The sequence below is a fragment of the Gorilla gorilla genome, chromosome 6 (assembly GCF_029281585.2).
Source record: "Gorilla gorilla gorilla isolate KB3781 chromosome 6, NHGRI_mGorGor1-v2.1_pri, whole genome shotgun sequence".
Lineage (NCBI taxonomy): Eukaryota > Metazoa > Chordata > Mammalia > Primates > Hominidae > Gorilla > Gorilla gorilla.
This window is the reverse complement of record NC_073230.2, coordinates 23,996,672-24,013,155: the sequence shown is the minus strand read 5'-3', so window position 1 is coordinate 24,013,155 and position 16,484 is coordinate 23,996,672. Positions and strand designations below refer to the sequence as shown.

Here is a 16,484-nt window from a genome sequence, read left to right as displayed (position 1 = left end):
TAAAAATACTTTTTAGTTGTTATGATATAGTGGCCTTTTGTGGAAAATGAGTAGATTTATAGTAATTGTCCTATCGATTATTTGAGGCTTTAGTCAACATATCTGTTAATTAAGAAGAAAAAGTTTCAAATGCAATAAAATACTCTCCCTATCTTTTCTGCTCCTGATTTTGTTTTTGGAGGTTCAATAGGAAAAGGAGTAAAGAGAATTTAAAACGGATTATAGTTCTTTCAGCAATCTGGTTAAACAAAAGAAATGTAGATCCCTAAAGGTAGGGATCACACCAATAATAATTATAGCACTGAAAAATAGATTGTGGGGGCTGACCTTGCATTGTTTGTTATTGTGTGCATTCGCTGTTTTTAAGAGGGGAGATTTTCTATCTAAAGACTCCTTTCCTACCACAGCATGGTCTACTCCAGTAACATTCCATTTGGGCCATCACCTCTCACATGAAGTAAAAGGAAGGACTTTTACATAAACCAAGGAAGTGGCTGATTAACACAATAGTTCAACTTATTATACACCTGGTATGTGTCAGATCAAGTATCTCAATGTTTTACATATCAAGCATAACAGTCAAAGCAAGATATTATACTCATTTTAAAAATCAGAAATCTAAAGCAAATGTCCAAAATAAAACTTATAATTATTAGCAGATCTGGTATTCAAACCCAAGGGAGTCTAATCCCACACGGGTACTGCCACCTCTCTATTGGTTGATCTCTGACTTGAGTGTACATCAGAATCATCTGAAGGGCTTTATAAAACACAGCTTCTCAGGTCCCACACTTGTTTCTAGTTTAGTAAATCTGGTTTGGGGCAAGAAATGGTAACAAGTTTCTAAGTGATATTGATACTGCTGGATTGGGGACCATACCCTTGTTGATGAAAAGAGTCAAACTCTGTAAAATATTTGAAGGGATTTATTCTGAGCCAAATATGAGTGACCAATGGCCTATCACACAGCCCTCAGGAGATCCTGAGAACATGTGCCCAAGGTGGTTGGGTCAGAGCCTGCTCCCTCCCTCCCTCCTTTTCTTTCTTTTTCTGAGACAGAGTCTTACTCTGTCACCCAGGCTAAAGTGCAGTGATGCGATCTCAGCTCACTGCAACCTCCAACTCCCGGGTCTAACCGATTCTCCTGCCTCAGCCTCCCAAGTAGCTGGGATTACAGGTGCCTGCCATCATGCCTGGCTAAGTTTGTGTTTTTAGTAGAGACGGGGTTTAACCATATTGGCCAGGCTGGTCTGAAACTCCTGACCTCAAATGATCTGCCTGCCTTGGCATCCCAAAGTGCTGGGATTACAAGCATGAGCCACCATGCCTGGTGAGTTAGACAAGTATAAAATATATATATATATATATGTATATTTTATTATACTTTAAGTTTTAGGATATATGTGCAGAACGTGCAGGTTTGTTACATAGGTACACATGTGCCATGATGGTTTGCTGCACCCATCAACCTGTCAGTTACTTTAGGTATTTCTCCTAATGCTATCCCTCCCCCAGCCCTCCAGCCCCCGACAGGCCCCAGTGTCTGATGTTCCTCTCCCTGTGTCCATGTGTTCTCACTGTTCAACTCCCACTTATGAGTGAGAACATGCAGTGTTTGGTTTTCTGTTCCTGTGTTAGTTTACTCAGAATGATGGTTTCCAGCTTCATCCGCGTCCCTGCAAAGGACATGAACTCATCCTTTTTTATGGCTGCATAGTATTCCATGGCATATGTGCCACATTTTCTTTATCCAGTCTATCATTGATGGGCATTTGGGTTGGTTCCAAGTCTCTGCTGTTGTAAATAGTACTGCAATAAACATACGTGTGCATGTGTCTTTATAGTAGAATGATTTATAATCCTTTGGGTATACACCCAGTAATGGGATTGCTGGGTCAAATTGTATTTCTGGTTCTAGATCCTTGAGGAATCGCCACATTGTCTTCCACAATGGTTGAACTAATTTACACTGCCCCAAGAGTGTAAAAGCATTCCTATTTCTCCACATCCTCTCCAGTATCTGTTATTTCCTGACTTTTTAATGATTGCCATTCTAACTGGCGTGAGATGGTATCTCATTGTTGCTTTTATTTGCATTTCTCTAATAACCAGTGATGATGAGCTTTTTTTCATATGTTTGTTGGCCGCATAAATGTTTTCTTTTGAGAAGTGCCTGTTCATATGCTTCACTCACTTTTTGATGAGGTTGTGTTTTTCTCGTAAACTTGTTTAAGTTCCTTGTAGATTCCGGATATTAGCCCTTCGTCGGATGGATTGCAAAAATTTTCTCCTATTCTGTAGGTTGCCTATTCACTCTGATGACAGTTTCTTTTGCTGTGCAGAAGCTCTTTAGTTTAATTAGATCCCATTTGTCAATATTGGCTTTAGTTTCCATTGCTTTTGCTGTTTTAGTCATGAAGTCTTTGCCCATGCCTATGTCCTGAATGGTATTGCCTAGGTTTTCTTTTAGGGTTTTATGGTTTTAGGTCTCACATTTAAGTCTTTAATCCATCTTGAGTTAATTTTTGTATAAAGTGTAAGGAAGAGGTCCGGTTTCAGTTTTCTGCATATGGCTAGCCAGTTTTCCCAACACCACTTATTAAATAGGGAATCCTTTCCCCATTGCTTGTGTTTGTCAGGTTTGTCAAAGATCAGATGGTTGTAGATGTGTGGCATTACTTCTGAGGCCTCTGTTCTGTTACATTGGTCTATATATCTGTTTTGGTTACTGTAGGCTTGTCGTATAGTTTGAAATCAGATAGTGTGTTGCCTCCAGCTTTGTTCTTTTTGCTTAGAATTGTCTTGGCTATACAGGCTCTTTTTTGGTTCCATATGAAATTTAAAGTAGTTTTTTCCAATTCTGTGAAGAAAGTCAGTGGTAGCTTGATGAGGATAGCATTGAATCTGTAAATTACCTTGGGCAGTATGGCCATTTTCATGATAGTGATTCTTCCTATCCATGAACATGGAATGTTTTTCCATTTGTTTGTGTCTTCTCTTATTTCCTTGAGCAGTGGTTTATAGTTCTCCTTGAAGAGGTCCTTCACATCCCTTATAATTTGTATTCCTAGGTATTTTATTCTCTTTGTAGCAGTTGTGAATGGGAGTTCACTCACGATTTGGCTCTCTGTTTGTCTATTATTGGTGTATAGGAATGCTTGTGATTTTTGCACATTGGTTTTGTGTCCTGAGACTTTGCTGAAGTTGTTTATCAGCTTAAGGAGATTTTGGGCTGAGACAATGGGGTTTTCTAAATATGCAATCATGTCATCTGCAAACAGAGACAGTTTGACTTCCTCTCTTCCTATTTGAATACATTTTATTTCTTTCTCTTGCCTGATTGCCCTGGCCAGAACTTTCAATACTATGTTGAATAGGAGCGGTGAGAGAGGGCATCCTTGTCTTGTGCCAGTTTTCAAAGGGATTGCTTCCAGTTTTTGCCCATTCAGTATGATATTGGCTGTGGGTCTGTCATAAATAGCTCTTATTATTTTGATATATGTTCCTTCAATACCTAGTTTATTGAGGATTTTTAGCATGAAGGGGTGTTGAATTTTATCGAAGGCCTTTCTGCATCTATTGAGATAATCATGTGGTTTTTGTCATTGGTTCTGTTTATGCGATGGATTACATTTATTGATTTGCATATGTTGAACCAGCCTTGCATCCCAGGGATGAAGCTGACTTGATCGTGGTGGATAAGCTTTTTGATGTGCTGCTGGATTCAGTTTGCCAGTATTTTATTAAGGATTTTTGCATTGATGTTCATCAGGGATATTGGCCTAGAATTTTTTGTTGTTGTGTCTCTGCCAGGTTTTGTTATCAGGATGATGCTGGCCTCATAAAATGAGTTAGGGTGGAGTTCCTCTTTTTCTATGGTTTAAAATAGTTCCAGAAGGAATGGTACCAGCTCCTCTTTGTACCTCTGGTAGAACTCAGCTGTGAATCCATCTGGTCCTGGGCTTTTGTGATTGGCAGGCTATTAATTACTGCCTCAATTTCAGAACTTGTTATTGGTCTATTCAGGGATTTGAGTTCTTCCTGGTTTAGCCCTGAAGTTTGAACTTCCTGGCGGCTTTGTTTACACTGTGAGGGGAAAACCACCTACTCAAGCTTCTGTTTTGGCAGACGCCCCTCCCCCCATCAAGCTCGAGAGACCCAGGTGGACTTCAGACTGTTGTGCTGGCAAGGAGAATTTCAAGCCAGTGGATCTTAGCTTGCTAGGCTCTGTGGGGGTGGGATCCGCTGAGCTAGACCACTTGGCTCCTTGGCTTCAGCCTCCTTTTCAGGGGAGTGAACAGTTCTGTCTCTCTGGCATTCCAGGTGCCACTGGGGTATGAAAAAAGACCTCCTGCATCTAACTCGGTGTCTGCCCAAATGGCTGCCCAGTTTTGTGCTTGAAACCCAGGGCCCTGGTGGCGTAGGCACCCAAGGGAATGTCCTAGTCTGAGGGTTGTGAAGACCACGGGAAAAGTGTAGTATCTGGGCCGGATAGCTCCGTTCCCCAAGGCACAGTCCCTCATGGCTTCCCTTGGATAGGGGAGGGAGTTCTCCAACCCCTTGCACTTCCCGGGTGAGGCGACACCCCATTCTGCTTTGGCTGTTCCTCCGTGGGCTGCACCCACTGTCTAACCCGTCTCAGTGAGGTAAGCCAGGTACCTCAGCTGGAAATGCAGAAATCACTCGCCTTCTGTGTTGATCTCGCTCAGAGTTGCAGACTGGAGCTGTTCCTATTCTGCCATCTTGCCGGCCACCACAACTGTAAATATTTATCAGACTTAATATCTGCGTTGATGTTAATGCTGGTTGGCTTTTCCTGAATTCCAAAAGGGAGGGGGGTATAAGGAGGCATGTCCGGAGCCCCCTTCCCTCACGGCCTGAACAAATTTTTCAGGTTAACTTGGAATGCTCTTGGCCAAGAGGAAGGGTCGTTCAGATGATTGACGGGCCTTAGAATTTCATTTTTGTTTTACACTCTGAAAGCCACTGCTTTACACTATGCTCCTCTGCACCTACAACATGTCCTATGGATGCTACTTTCATTCTATGGGAAATACTAGGAATAAAGGAACAAATCGAATGACACCTTAAGGAAGTAATTTAAAATTGAGGCATTCTACAGTATAACTGGCCTGGTCTCTTTAAAAAGTCATGGGAAAAAAAAAAAAAAACAGAAACAAAAACCAGGTAATCTATTCTAAATTAAAAGACACTGAAGAGCATAATAAATCTAATTGTGAATCTTGACTAGATTCTGGTTTGAAAAAGCACTGTAGAAACCTTCTTGGAACAATTGAGAAAATGTGAATATGGGTTTTTTGTTTGTTTGTTTGTTTGTTTTGAGAGAGGGTCTCGTTCTGTTGGAGTGCAGTGGTGTGATCTCAGCTCACTGCAACCTCCACCTCCTGGGTTCAAGCGATTCTCATACCTCAGCCTCCTGAGTAGCTGAGATTACAGGTGCTCACCACCAAACCCAGCTAATTATTGTCTATTTTGGTAGAGATGGGGTTTTGTCATGTTGGCCAGGGTGGTCTCAAACTCCTGACCTCAGGTGATCCGCCCACCTAGCCCTCCCAAAGTGCTGGGATTACAGGTATGAGCCACCACGCCTGGCGAGTTATATTTTAAATAATATAAACAAACCAGTTTTTTTCTAAGGTGTGAGAGTGGCATTATGGTTAACAGGAAAATGTCCTTATTTTTAAACTTTCAGTCTAAATTATTTAAAAGTGTGAAAGTTGCAGATACCAGGATGAAATCACTCTTGTCAGAATCAAACAAATTGGAGCCAGAAGGCAGTAAGGAGGAGAGATCACGCTTGCATGTCTGATAAGACCTGTCTCAAGGGCATTCCAAAATAACCCCCACAATACATTATTTTGTGTCCTGCACACAACTCGTGTTTGTCATGACCTACATTTCTCATGTATGCACACATTTCTATGACCAGGTTTATCACTATACATTCTTTAGGACTCAACAATTCAGATAAGATCCTCTCAAAAGAACATTTACCTAGTAACAGAATCTCCACCAATGAACTCGTAGCTTTGGGCCTCTGGAATCAATGAACTGTGCTTCCAAGAGGCTTATGTGAATTCTTTTTTTTTTTTTCTTTTCTTTTTTGAGATGGAATCTCCCTCTGTTGCCCAGGCTGGAGTGCAATGGTGTGATCTCGGCTCGCTGCAACCTCCACCTCCCAGGTGCAAGCGATTCTCCTGCCTCAGCCTCCCAAGTAGCTGGAATTACAGGTGCCATAACTGCACCCAGATAATTTTTGCATTTTTAGTAGAGACTGGGTTTTGCCATGTTGTCCAGGCTAGTCTCAAACTCCTGACCTCAAATGATCTGCCTGCCTCGGCCTCCCAAAGTGCTGGGATTACAGGCTTGAGCCACTACGCCTGGCCACTTTTTCCCAAATAAAAAGCTTCCTTCCCTTTCCTTCCTCTCTTGCACCTGTGGCTTGCCATAGCTGTGCATCCCGGGTTATAATTCTTTTTGCTTACTCCCACATAAATTCATTATCTTAAGGGATATTTTTCTCTGATGTCTTTTTTTAGGTTGACAGGAGTGAAATGTAATGATGTCTGCTGCTGAAACATTTTAATCCTTTGGCAAAACATTGATTTTCCAATTTACACTGTAGTTGGAAATGCCAAATGCAGTGTAAGTCATTCATTTAGGAAGGACAGGTCTTCTGAGGAGACCTGTCCTTGTTTGTTTTTTTGTTTTTTAAGATGGAGTTTCGCTCTTGTTGCCCAGGCTAGAGTGCAATGGCCCGGTCTCGGCTCACTGCAACCTCCGCCTCCCAGGTTCAAGTGATTCTCCTGCCTCAGCTTCCTGAGTAGCTGGAATTACAGGCATGCGCCACCATGCCTGGCTAATTTTTGTTTTTAGTAGAGATGGGGTTTCTTCATGTTGGTCAGGCTGGTCTTAAACTCCCGACCTCAGGTGATCTGCCCGCCTCGGCCTCCCAAAGTGCTGGGATTACAGGTATGAACCACTGCGCCTGGCCACCTGTCCTTAAACAAAGAGGCAAAGCGTCAGATATGGAGGGCGGTAAATATAGCAGAATATGAACACTTGTTGAATATATGTGGGCATATACCAATATTTATTTTAATATTCTTTAACTTTTTCTGTTAGAAAATTTTCACAATAAAAAGTTCAGGGAAGTCTTAATTTTGTTCTCATTCTTCTTTTTCTTTTCCTTTACCTTTTGCTCATTCTTGAATAATAATTGAGTTGGTTATAAAATTCTTGGTTGGCCATTACTTGTCCTCAGCATTTTAAAAACTTTCGATCACTGTTTTTTGACTTCCACGATTGTAGTTGGAGAGTCTGTTGTGAATCTCTGTGTTATTCTTTTGTAGGTCATCTGGGTTTTCTCTCCGACTGCTTTAAGATGGTTTTGCCTTTGGCGAAGACTTTTGTTGTTGTTGTTGTTGTTGTTGTTATGTGTCTTTTTTGTGTTTGGATTCATTTTGTCTGGTGCATCTAAGAATTCTTTGCCAATTCTGGTAATTGTCTGGTCAATCTAAGAAGTTATTTATCAGTTTGGGAAAATTTCCAGCCATTATTACTTTAAACATTACCTTCTGCTCAATTTCTATCTATAATATGTTTTTCAGGAACTATTACTGAAGTTATATTGGACCTTCTCTTTCTAATGTCTCTCCTTTTCTCAATATCTAATTCATATCTTCTATTGCTTTCTTTCTCCATGTAGCATTCTGGGTAATTTCTTCTAAACTATTTTTTTAATTCAATTTCCCCTTTATTTCTAGATAATTGGTTTGGTTTTTTAAAAATGTATGTTGTCTCTTCGGCGAAGTGTCATAAAGAAAAGGATTTTACCTTTGCACCTTTTCTTATCCACCCTCTCTTCCTTCCTGGAATGGAGATGTGAGGCTTGGGGGTATACCAGCCACCTTGTAATCATAAAGCACACTAAGAGTAGCAGAACAAAAGACAGATATATCCTTGAACACTGAGAACATTGTAGAACTTTATGCTAACCCTAGATACCCTATCTTTCTATTCTTTGCTCTCTGAGAAAACTAAACCCCTATTTTTTTTTTGCATTTCTGTTACAAATATGAAATTAAATTCCTACAAATGAAACATCCTGAAAATATTCAAGTTATACTTGCATATAATGACCCTGTATGTGAGTATAATCAAAATATTACCAGTGCTTATTTCTGGATGGCAGAATTGCAGATGATCTTTATTTCTTCTTCATGTTTTTTCTATATTATCAAAAATTATATAGACTTAATTGGTAAAATCATCCATGTTAGTGGTAATAAAAATAACAATGGCTTATTTACTGAGCCCTTTATACTGTGTTAGGTACTGGGATAGAGGCTTCAATGTATTATCTCATTATCATCACAGCACCTCATTTAATTTCACATGCACGAGTGAGGATGAAAACTGCATACCTACTTTAACTGGACTAAAAGTGTTATAAAGTTAGCAAATATATTAGAAATTATTCCATTATATAGATACTTAAGTTTATTGTAAATGGTAGTTGTTATTATTACAATCAAATTACCCAAAAGTTTGAGGAGTTTTAATTTCATTAAATTTGTTTTTTTTTTTTTTTTTTACAAAATACCTGAAGGTACTCTCTGGGCTGGTTTTTGCTTAAATGGTGATTTAGGATCCCGTGAAGCATCCACTTTTCCTCCGAGTGCTATTGATTGAACGATATGAGCCTTTTTATGGTTAAAAATGGTAATCATTGATCTTCTTTCTTTTTCTGTAACTTCTGATAAATGCAAAAAGTAATGTTATTGCATAACATTATAAATAGGCGGAGTGATTCAAAATAGAACTGAACACTTTCAAGAATGTATTTATCTAAACTATGATATATGAGAACATCCTGTCAAAACTGTTTTGTAAAGGGACTATCACACTTATTTCCATAATCTTACAAGCACTCAATATACACCCCACATGTCACAAGACAGAGCTTAATCCTTCAATCTAATGCATCCCAAACACCCTTTAACACATCACCAAGGATGATTAAAATTTTAGCATGAAACATCCTTTCATTTCCTCAAGGCTATTAGAAAGGAGAGGTATAACCATAAGTTTCCAATGTATCCTATAGAAAGTGATTACTCAGTAATAAACTATTAAGTATGTTCAAACCTGCAGAGACAGAAAGGTAAGTAGATAGATAATATAGCATTTGGGGGCAAAATAGGCCTCAAAAAATTAAGTGTAATATGCTGAGGTTGATTGTGTGTGTGTGTGCATGTGGCTTATAGAAATCTGACATGGTATCTTGAAGATGTATTCATAAAGAAGTCATCATTCATTGTATGTTTCAATATATATATATTTACAGAATTTTAAAATCACGACTTTTAGAACTTAAATTCGCCTTATGAGATTTATTCCAATTCCCTCACTTTTGAGATAAGAAACTAAGGTGCCGGGAAGTAAACGATTTGGCATCCAACCTGTTAATGTCAAAACCAGGACCAGAAGGAATACTTTCCTCAGCTCAGTTAGAGGCCTTTCTAATAAAGTAGTAAAGAGACATGAATTTCTAAATTAGGGCAAATTTTAGAGAGCAAGTGTTTCAAAAATAAATAATTGAAAAACTTCCATTTACAAAGACAATTATTCAAAGACATATTTTTTACAAAGACATATTTTCAAAGGTAGTCTTCGTTTTTAAACCGCTGAGCTATAAGACTACTTCTCAAATATTTCTTTGCAAGAAGGAAGGGTCCTTACGATTTCGGTCAAGCAGCTCCACTCCTGGAAGGTGGTAGATGATATATAAACGATACAGGTTATATTGGCACAAAGGATTTTGGTATAGACCTGCAAATGAAGAATCCAAAATAAAAATGTCAGATTTCAAAATCAGTTTCACTTATCACTTATAAAATACAAAAAAAATTAAGAGATTCGTATAAAACATAAGAACTTGTAAAGCTCTTCTTCATATCAAGCAATAGACCCATTAAACCTTTACTTAGAGCACCAGTTAATTTTTCTATCTGTTAAATTCATTCATTCAACAAATATTTACCAAGTGCTTACTATCCACTAGGAACTGTGCTGAGGGCTATGATCAAATCATTGACTCAAGTCTGCAACAAATGAGGGAAATTTTTAACATGTCCATAAATAAGTTAGTAAATGAAGAACTAGATATCAGCTCTATTGGAGTCTTGAGGCTACTTTTTATTAAAATATCACTTGGTACTCTTCTTTCATTCTCCAAGTTCACAAGGGTGCATGTGTGAAGATAGGCAGAGACACAACACCCGGCTCTAATAGAACTTACTTCCTCCACACCATTGCTCATAGTTCAGAATGTGTCAATAGTAGCTTCAGATCTCAGCAGGACCAGAGCTGAGCAGAAGTGGCTCTTGCATCTTGTCTACCTCTGGCCAGGCACGTGCAGTTCTGAGATCCTGGTGTGCAGGTGCTAGGATGTGTGATAAACGGCACTTCCTAATGCAGTGGTTGGAAGAAGGGGGCATGTGGATGCAGAAGCAGCCCTGGCACTTTTGACATCATATCTCTTGGGAATCAGCACATAGGTATGTTTTTAAACATCCTCAACTAGAAGTTGTGAGGGCTTTATTTTTTAAAAAAGATGTTTTCCCTATTCATCCTAGATGATAATAAACATATTTTTTCAATACAATGTGAAATAAAACTTTAATGATTTTCAGTCGGGCATTTTTTTTTTTTTTTTTTTGACAGAGTCTTGTTCTTGTTGCCAGGCTGGAGTGCAATGGCATGATCTTGCTCACTGCAACCTCTGCCTCCCGGGTTCGAGCAATTCTCCTGCTTCAGCCTCCTGAGTAGCTGGGATTACAGGCGCCTGCCACCACGCTTGGCTAATTTTTGTATTTTTAGTAGAGACGGAGTTTCGCCATGTTGGCAAGGCTGGTCTCGAACTGCTGACCTCGTGATCCGCCCACCTTGGCCTCCCAAAATACAGGCATAAGCCACCGCACCTGGCCAGTTATCTTTAGTTATTCGGATTCCACCTACCTACATGCAATTTCTAGGAAATTCTTCTGAAAATACACCTAATAAGGAGAACCACTAGATGGCAGTAGGAGAAAGAGCTCCAGCTACCGCACAACTACTTCACTCAACAAAATGAAGCTCACTTAACGTACATGTGAAATTTAAGAGTACTTTTGTAGACTATTCATAAAATACAGGTTTGATAAAGGCATGAAAATAGTAAGCATTAGAAACTCGGAAAAAACTGATTAATATTTCTAAAGAGCAGTTTGTAACATAAAGAAGATTGGGGTAGGTGCATGCTTAAAAGATAACAAGCTAGATAAAAACTAAAAAAAAAATCAATCATCTGGATGTTTTCTCTGTAGTAATAAAGCATTCTGATATTTGTTGTATAAACACAACTTTTTCTGGCTAATAAAAGCGTTATATATAGCTATTCCCTGTGGAAAACGCGAGCTTTAGAGGGACATAAAGCAGGCAATGGAAGACACCTGGTACATAATAAACAAAAGTTACAGGAGTGAGGAAAGGCATACAGGAAAATGTAGAGCCAGGAGCCACAAAGAAATTTAAAAGAAAGGAAATATGTATGTAATGGAGAAAATGAGAAGAAAAATAAAACTTTTTTTTTTCAAGATTCCTTGAATGACAGAAAATGGTCTGAATTTTATTCTTGAAAGAGAAGGATTTTAAAGTGGTAACAAATAATTATAACTGCAGGACAGGGAATAGAACAGATGTATATTAAACCACTAATAAGGACAGATTTTAAAAGAGCCCTAGGGATCATGAATTGTAGTTCGAGCCAGAGAAAGTAAAGAAAAGGACCCTCTTCAAGGATATAAAAGCAAAACACAATTGTTTCTAATGAGAACTCAGAAGGAAGAAAAAGTCACAGATGCTTTAGTACAGAAGTCTGCTTTGTGGTTACTGTCTTGGGGAATCACATCTGACACCTCATAACCCTGTTATACATTATAGCATCTGGAAGTAGAGTCTGCCGTTACATATGACGTTAATGGAAAGTGTACCAACATCTTTCAATGACGTTTTCTCTAGGTGTACCGTTCGTCCTCTCTTTCCCCTCTGAGGACATTACTATCCACTTCATTTCATTTCTTGGCTTTTTCTGCTAATCCTTGGTTAAGTAACTTCTATATGGAAATTTAAAAACTAGCTTCAGCTAAATAAAACACCAAACTTGGATTTACTACTGTTACATTACTTATTAACAACATATTGATACTTAAAACTCTATGGACTTGTGGTTGACCATTCATCTCATCCTAAAGTAAAAACTGAATGACACGAAATCAGAAAACTGAACTGTTAGCCCAGCCTCTGCTTAAATTAACTTTAAAAATTGAATTAAATAACTTGACAGGCATTTCATCATTATTATTCACTGTTTCCTAGCTCTTAAATTTTAGAAGAAGCAATCATATTTTTAACTCTATTTTTCCTTCTATACTATTAAACATTTAACATTTTGGATTTATGAGTTTTGGATTGATGCTACTAAAATCAACATAAATTAAATGTCTAAGATGTGAAATCGGTTTCCTGTTTCTGAATGTTCTGAAAGCCTTCTATGATGTATGGGCACATTCTTTTAGAAACCATGAAGAGAAATTGCTTACACTTTCACTTTCAATAGGTTAATACTATTTAATCCACCTTCCCTCTAGGCTACTTACAGAGTATACCTCAGTGGCGCCAGCACTGTCTTGCTTATCTTAATTTGGGATTCTGAGTCTAAGCAATTTACATTTACCCAATGATATATCAAAATGTCTCTACTACCTTACCGCACAAGCTTGGCTTATAGGAGTCACGTGTATGAAGCTACTTATTATCGAGACAGAAGAGGAAAAAAAAGACATCTAAATAATTGGCTCCAGTTATTTTTTTTGTAAACTTTTAAAGCAGAATTTAAAATCATTATTTAAATGAACCCCAATGTTTTTAAGGCTGCCTTCGAAGAAAGTTGATGTAATTAATAAGAGACCAACATCCCAATTTTAATATATTGGAAAAAGAAAATGACATGGAGAAGTTAAAAGCCTATAGAGAACGGCCTGTGGAAGGAAGTTCAGCTGTCAATAATCAGATACGAGGATTGTGAGGCTCCGGGTCAAGGTTACTTAGTAAGGTCAGCATCTCCATTGTTAATCACCATCTTGTTTTAACTAAAAATCTGGTGGCCACCACACACCATGTGCTTTTTACTGAATATGGAAATCACCCCTGATTGTAAAAGGCAAACTACGATAAAGCAGAGGATCGAGAGAGGAGGGATCAGAATATCCTCTTTTTCAGGACAAACAGTGGTGAAAAACACTGTTGGTTCTTTTTCTTTGGTGAATTGTTTTGTCTTTTGGGAGGGGTGGTCCCACCTGGAAGGGCATTATGGGAAAAGAGGCTCAAAGGAAGGGACCCTGGAGATCCTAGTCCCTCCCCGTATCCCAGAATCCCTCTGCTCCCCTGGCTTTTTGCCATGGGCAGTGGATTGGGGCCACTGCTGAAGACAACGGCAGGCAGTGTTTAAAGGTAATACCTGTGGAAACATGGAGACCCTCTCTCGAAAGGAGGAACTCCCTGTTCCCGATGCTGATTCCTGGAAGCTCCGGTAGGAAGCAGGTCTTAACAATTATGGCATGCAGGAGTCTTAAGCATACTTTCCAGCAGTGGAGTTTAATAAAACAGAAAATCAGAAAGAAACGAGAAAACTGAAGGTTTAGAACAGGAGAGTGGATTAAGCATTTTGTTGCTGCGGCTTTTGGTGGTGGTGGTTTTCTTCCCTTAGTACTGGAAAGGGGGCAGGAGTTAATGAAAGCCATCAGCCACAAAGTGGGTCTTTGACACATGTGGATTCTGATTTAGAAAGAGTTTGGAGGAGGGAAGGGAAGAGGAAAACTGAGCTAGAAAGAGAGGGTGTGGAAAGGTAGACTGCCTAGAGAGAAGAGGTGGGGCCCCCTGACTCTGCCTGAAGACAGGAATTCCAGTTCCCAGGACCTCACACTCTGCAGCTGGTTTAGGCCTCCCTGAAGCTCTCAGCCATGCGTCTCCCAGGCAGTCCTTGGCAATTCTCCTCATAAATGCCAATGGAAGGTGCGATGCTGAGAATGGATTAGTGTTTTGCCCTTCAGGCTATTTTCTCACCCTCTGAAGAACTTGTAATTTAAGTGGAATAATAACAACACTTTATAATTTTATATGGATTTACAACTTAAAAAGACAAAAATGACCACATTTGAAAATACATAGAGTTCTCATTTTAGTTTATCAGCTAAAGCTAATCTGTGATTGCAAATGAGGCTCATAGAAACTTAATCTGAGGACATGACTGCACAAATAACGTTAGTTGTCTCATAAATACAAACTATTTTTCATACAATATCTTTAACCAAAATGGAACATGAGTTCAAAATGTGAATTTTTAGAAAATGTTTTTTGCTTTTTGTAATTGGCCATAGCGTTTTCTCCATTTCAAACAAATGACCCCACAACAAGATTCTCAACTGGAAAATTATAGTTATGTAACTTGAAATACGTCACTGTGATTTTAAGTAGCGGTCGTAAACTATTGTGACTGGTAATGATATGGACATTATACTACCAGGCTGGTATTTAAAAACTAGAAAACTCCCACTCCTCATGCCTGGCACAATTCTACGCTCACATACACCCTTGACAAGTAGGGCATGGGCTGGATTTCGGGATCCATTCAGTCCTGGGCTGGGCACCTTTGTTTAGGGTATAACCTTATTTATTACTATGGGCATAACTCTGTTTATTACTGTGGGAGTAAGCTTGTTTACCACTCTCCAAATGTTGTTTTATAACAAGTTTCCCTAAATTATAGAGTTTTTAAAGTAGCAAATTAAATCATTTTGCATCAGACCCCTTCGACTCTAAGAAATATTTAGGCTGAGTGTTACTAATTTGTAAGCCCTATATAGGTATAGACTGGGTCTTTCTTGTTCAAATTTGAGTCCTATTATCTAGAATAGTGTCATGTAGTGAATGTGTGATAAACATTTATTAAATGAATGAATGAATAAATTATAAATATTTATTGAATGAATGAATAAATAAATGATAAGTAAAACAAGGCATGAGTTTATGTTTCAACACTCCTTAGGAGTTTGGTTAAATCTCTGAGCTTTTCATTTCCATGATTAAAGGGAATAATTCTAATCACATCATAGGATGCTGTAAAGATTTAAATGCGACTATAATCATTTTTTTAACAGGAAAGACATTCAAACATATTACTATATGATTATTATTTAAAATATCGTTGTTTTATTGAGTCTATTAGCAGAATTTTGAGACTGGATGCAATTTATTTCATTATCTGATTTACATAATCCACAATAAAACAATTTTTTTCTTTTTTTAGAATTTCAATTTTTGTTGTTGCTTCAAAATTACATTAATGGTGAGAAACGTTTTCTTAAAAAAAAAAACAAAACAGAGTTATCTTAATGTTTGAAGCAACCCTGAGAGGTAGCTATCAGCCCATTTTATAGAAAAACAAAGGTAAGTGTTCTAGGTCTAGCATAACTAGTCTTTTAATTATAGCAGCATTTTTCCAGCAGACAGGGGCCAGGTGACTCAAATATGCAGGCCAATTCTTTCACAGAAGATCTAAAAGCTGTAAAAAAACTCCTGACAGCAGGCAGCCTTCTCACGTCTCCAAAATAAGCATAAAATTGCCATGAACTTGGTGTAATTTTGTGATTTTAATACTTGGGTTTAAAGAATCTAACTATAACAAATGAATCATTTTCCCTCAGTACAGTAGATATAACTGATAACACTAAAAATATATGGAAACCTTAGTAACTCTCTGTACATTTATCTGATTAGAACCTTCACCATCAATACTAGTTTACAACTGTTCAAAACACTGTCTCAGGCAATTCTGAGAAATGAATAGAAAAGGAATTAAAAAATGTATCTATTGCATTACATTATTATAAAGAGGTCTCTAAACTCTAAAGTCTGAAAACCTACTCATTTATCTGCAGGTCTTTTACCTTAGTACACCCAGAATCCTTTATCTTGTATTGTGGTTGTATACATGTTTATTTACCCTTCAAGACCATAAGTTTATTGAGAGTAGGAGTGGTGTATTATTTATTTATTTTTGACTCATCTCACACTTCTTTCCAATAGGTTAGTTCCTTACTGGGTGTGATTCAATATATATGAATAAAGTTTGCTGGGCCTCCAGTTGAAAGCTTAAAAAGTCTTTTAGGTTTTTTTTTTTTTTTTTTGGTATCAGCTTTATTAATATACTTCATGTATCACACTGTTCACCCAGCTTAAACATATGATTTGTGTGTTTGTGGTATATTCACAAAGTTATGCAACTTATCACCACAGTCAATTTTAGTATGTTTTATCACCCCCAAAATAACCCCACACCCTTTACTCTCTAGCTGTCACAA

At 38.1% G+C, this 16,484-nt stretch overlaps 1 protein-coding gene across 1 annotated transcript in view; it reads right to left on the bottom strand.

The window, feature by feature from the left end:
* The window catches only part of LRRC72 (leucine rich repeat containing 72), a 54,375-nt gene that overhangs the window by 5,514 nt on the left and 32,377 nt on the right, over positions 1-16,484 (bottom strand). Inside the window, exons 6-7 of the mRNA XM_004045126.3 lie at positions 9,766-9,855; positions 8,627-8,779 (exon numbers count right to left, since the gene is read on the bottom strand). Of these exons, the coding sequence (XP_004045174.2) occupies positions 8,627-8,779; positions 9,766-9,855 (243 nt within the window). The remainder of the gene's footprint in view (positions 1-8,626; positions 8,780-9,765; positions 9,856-16,484) is intronic.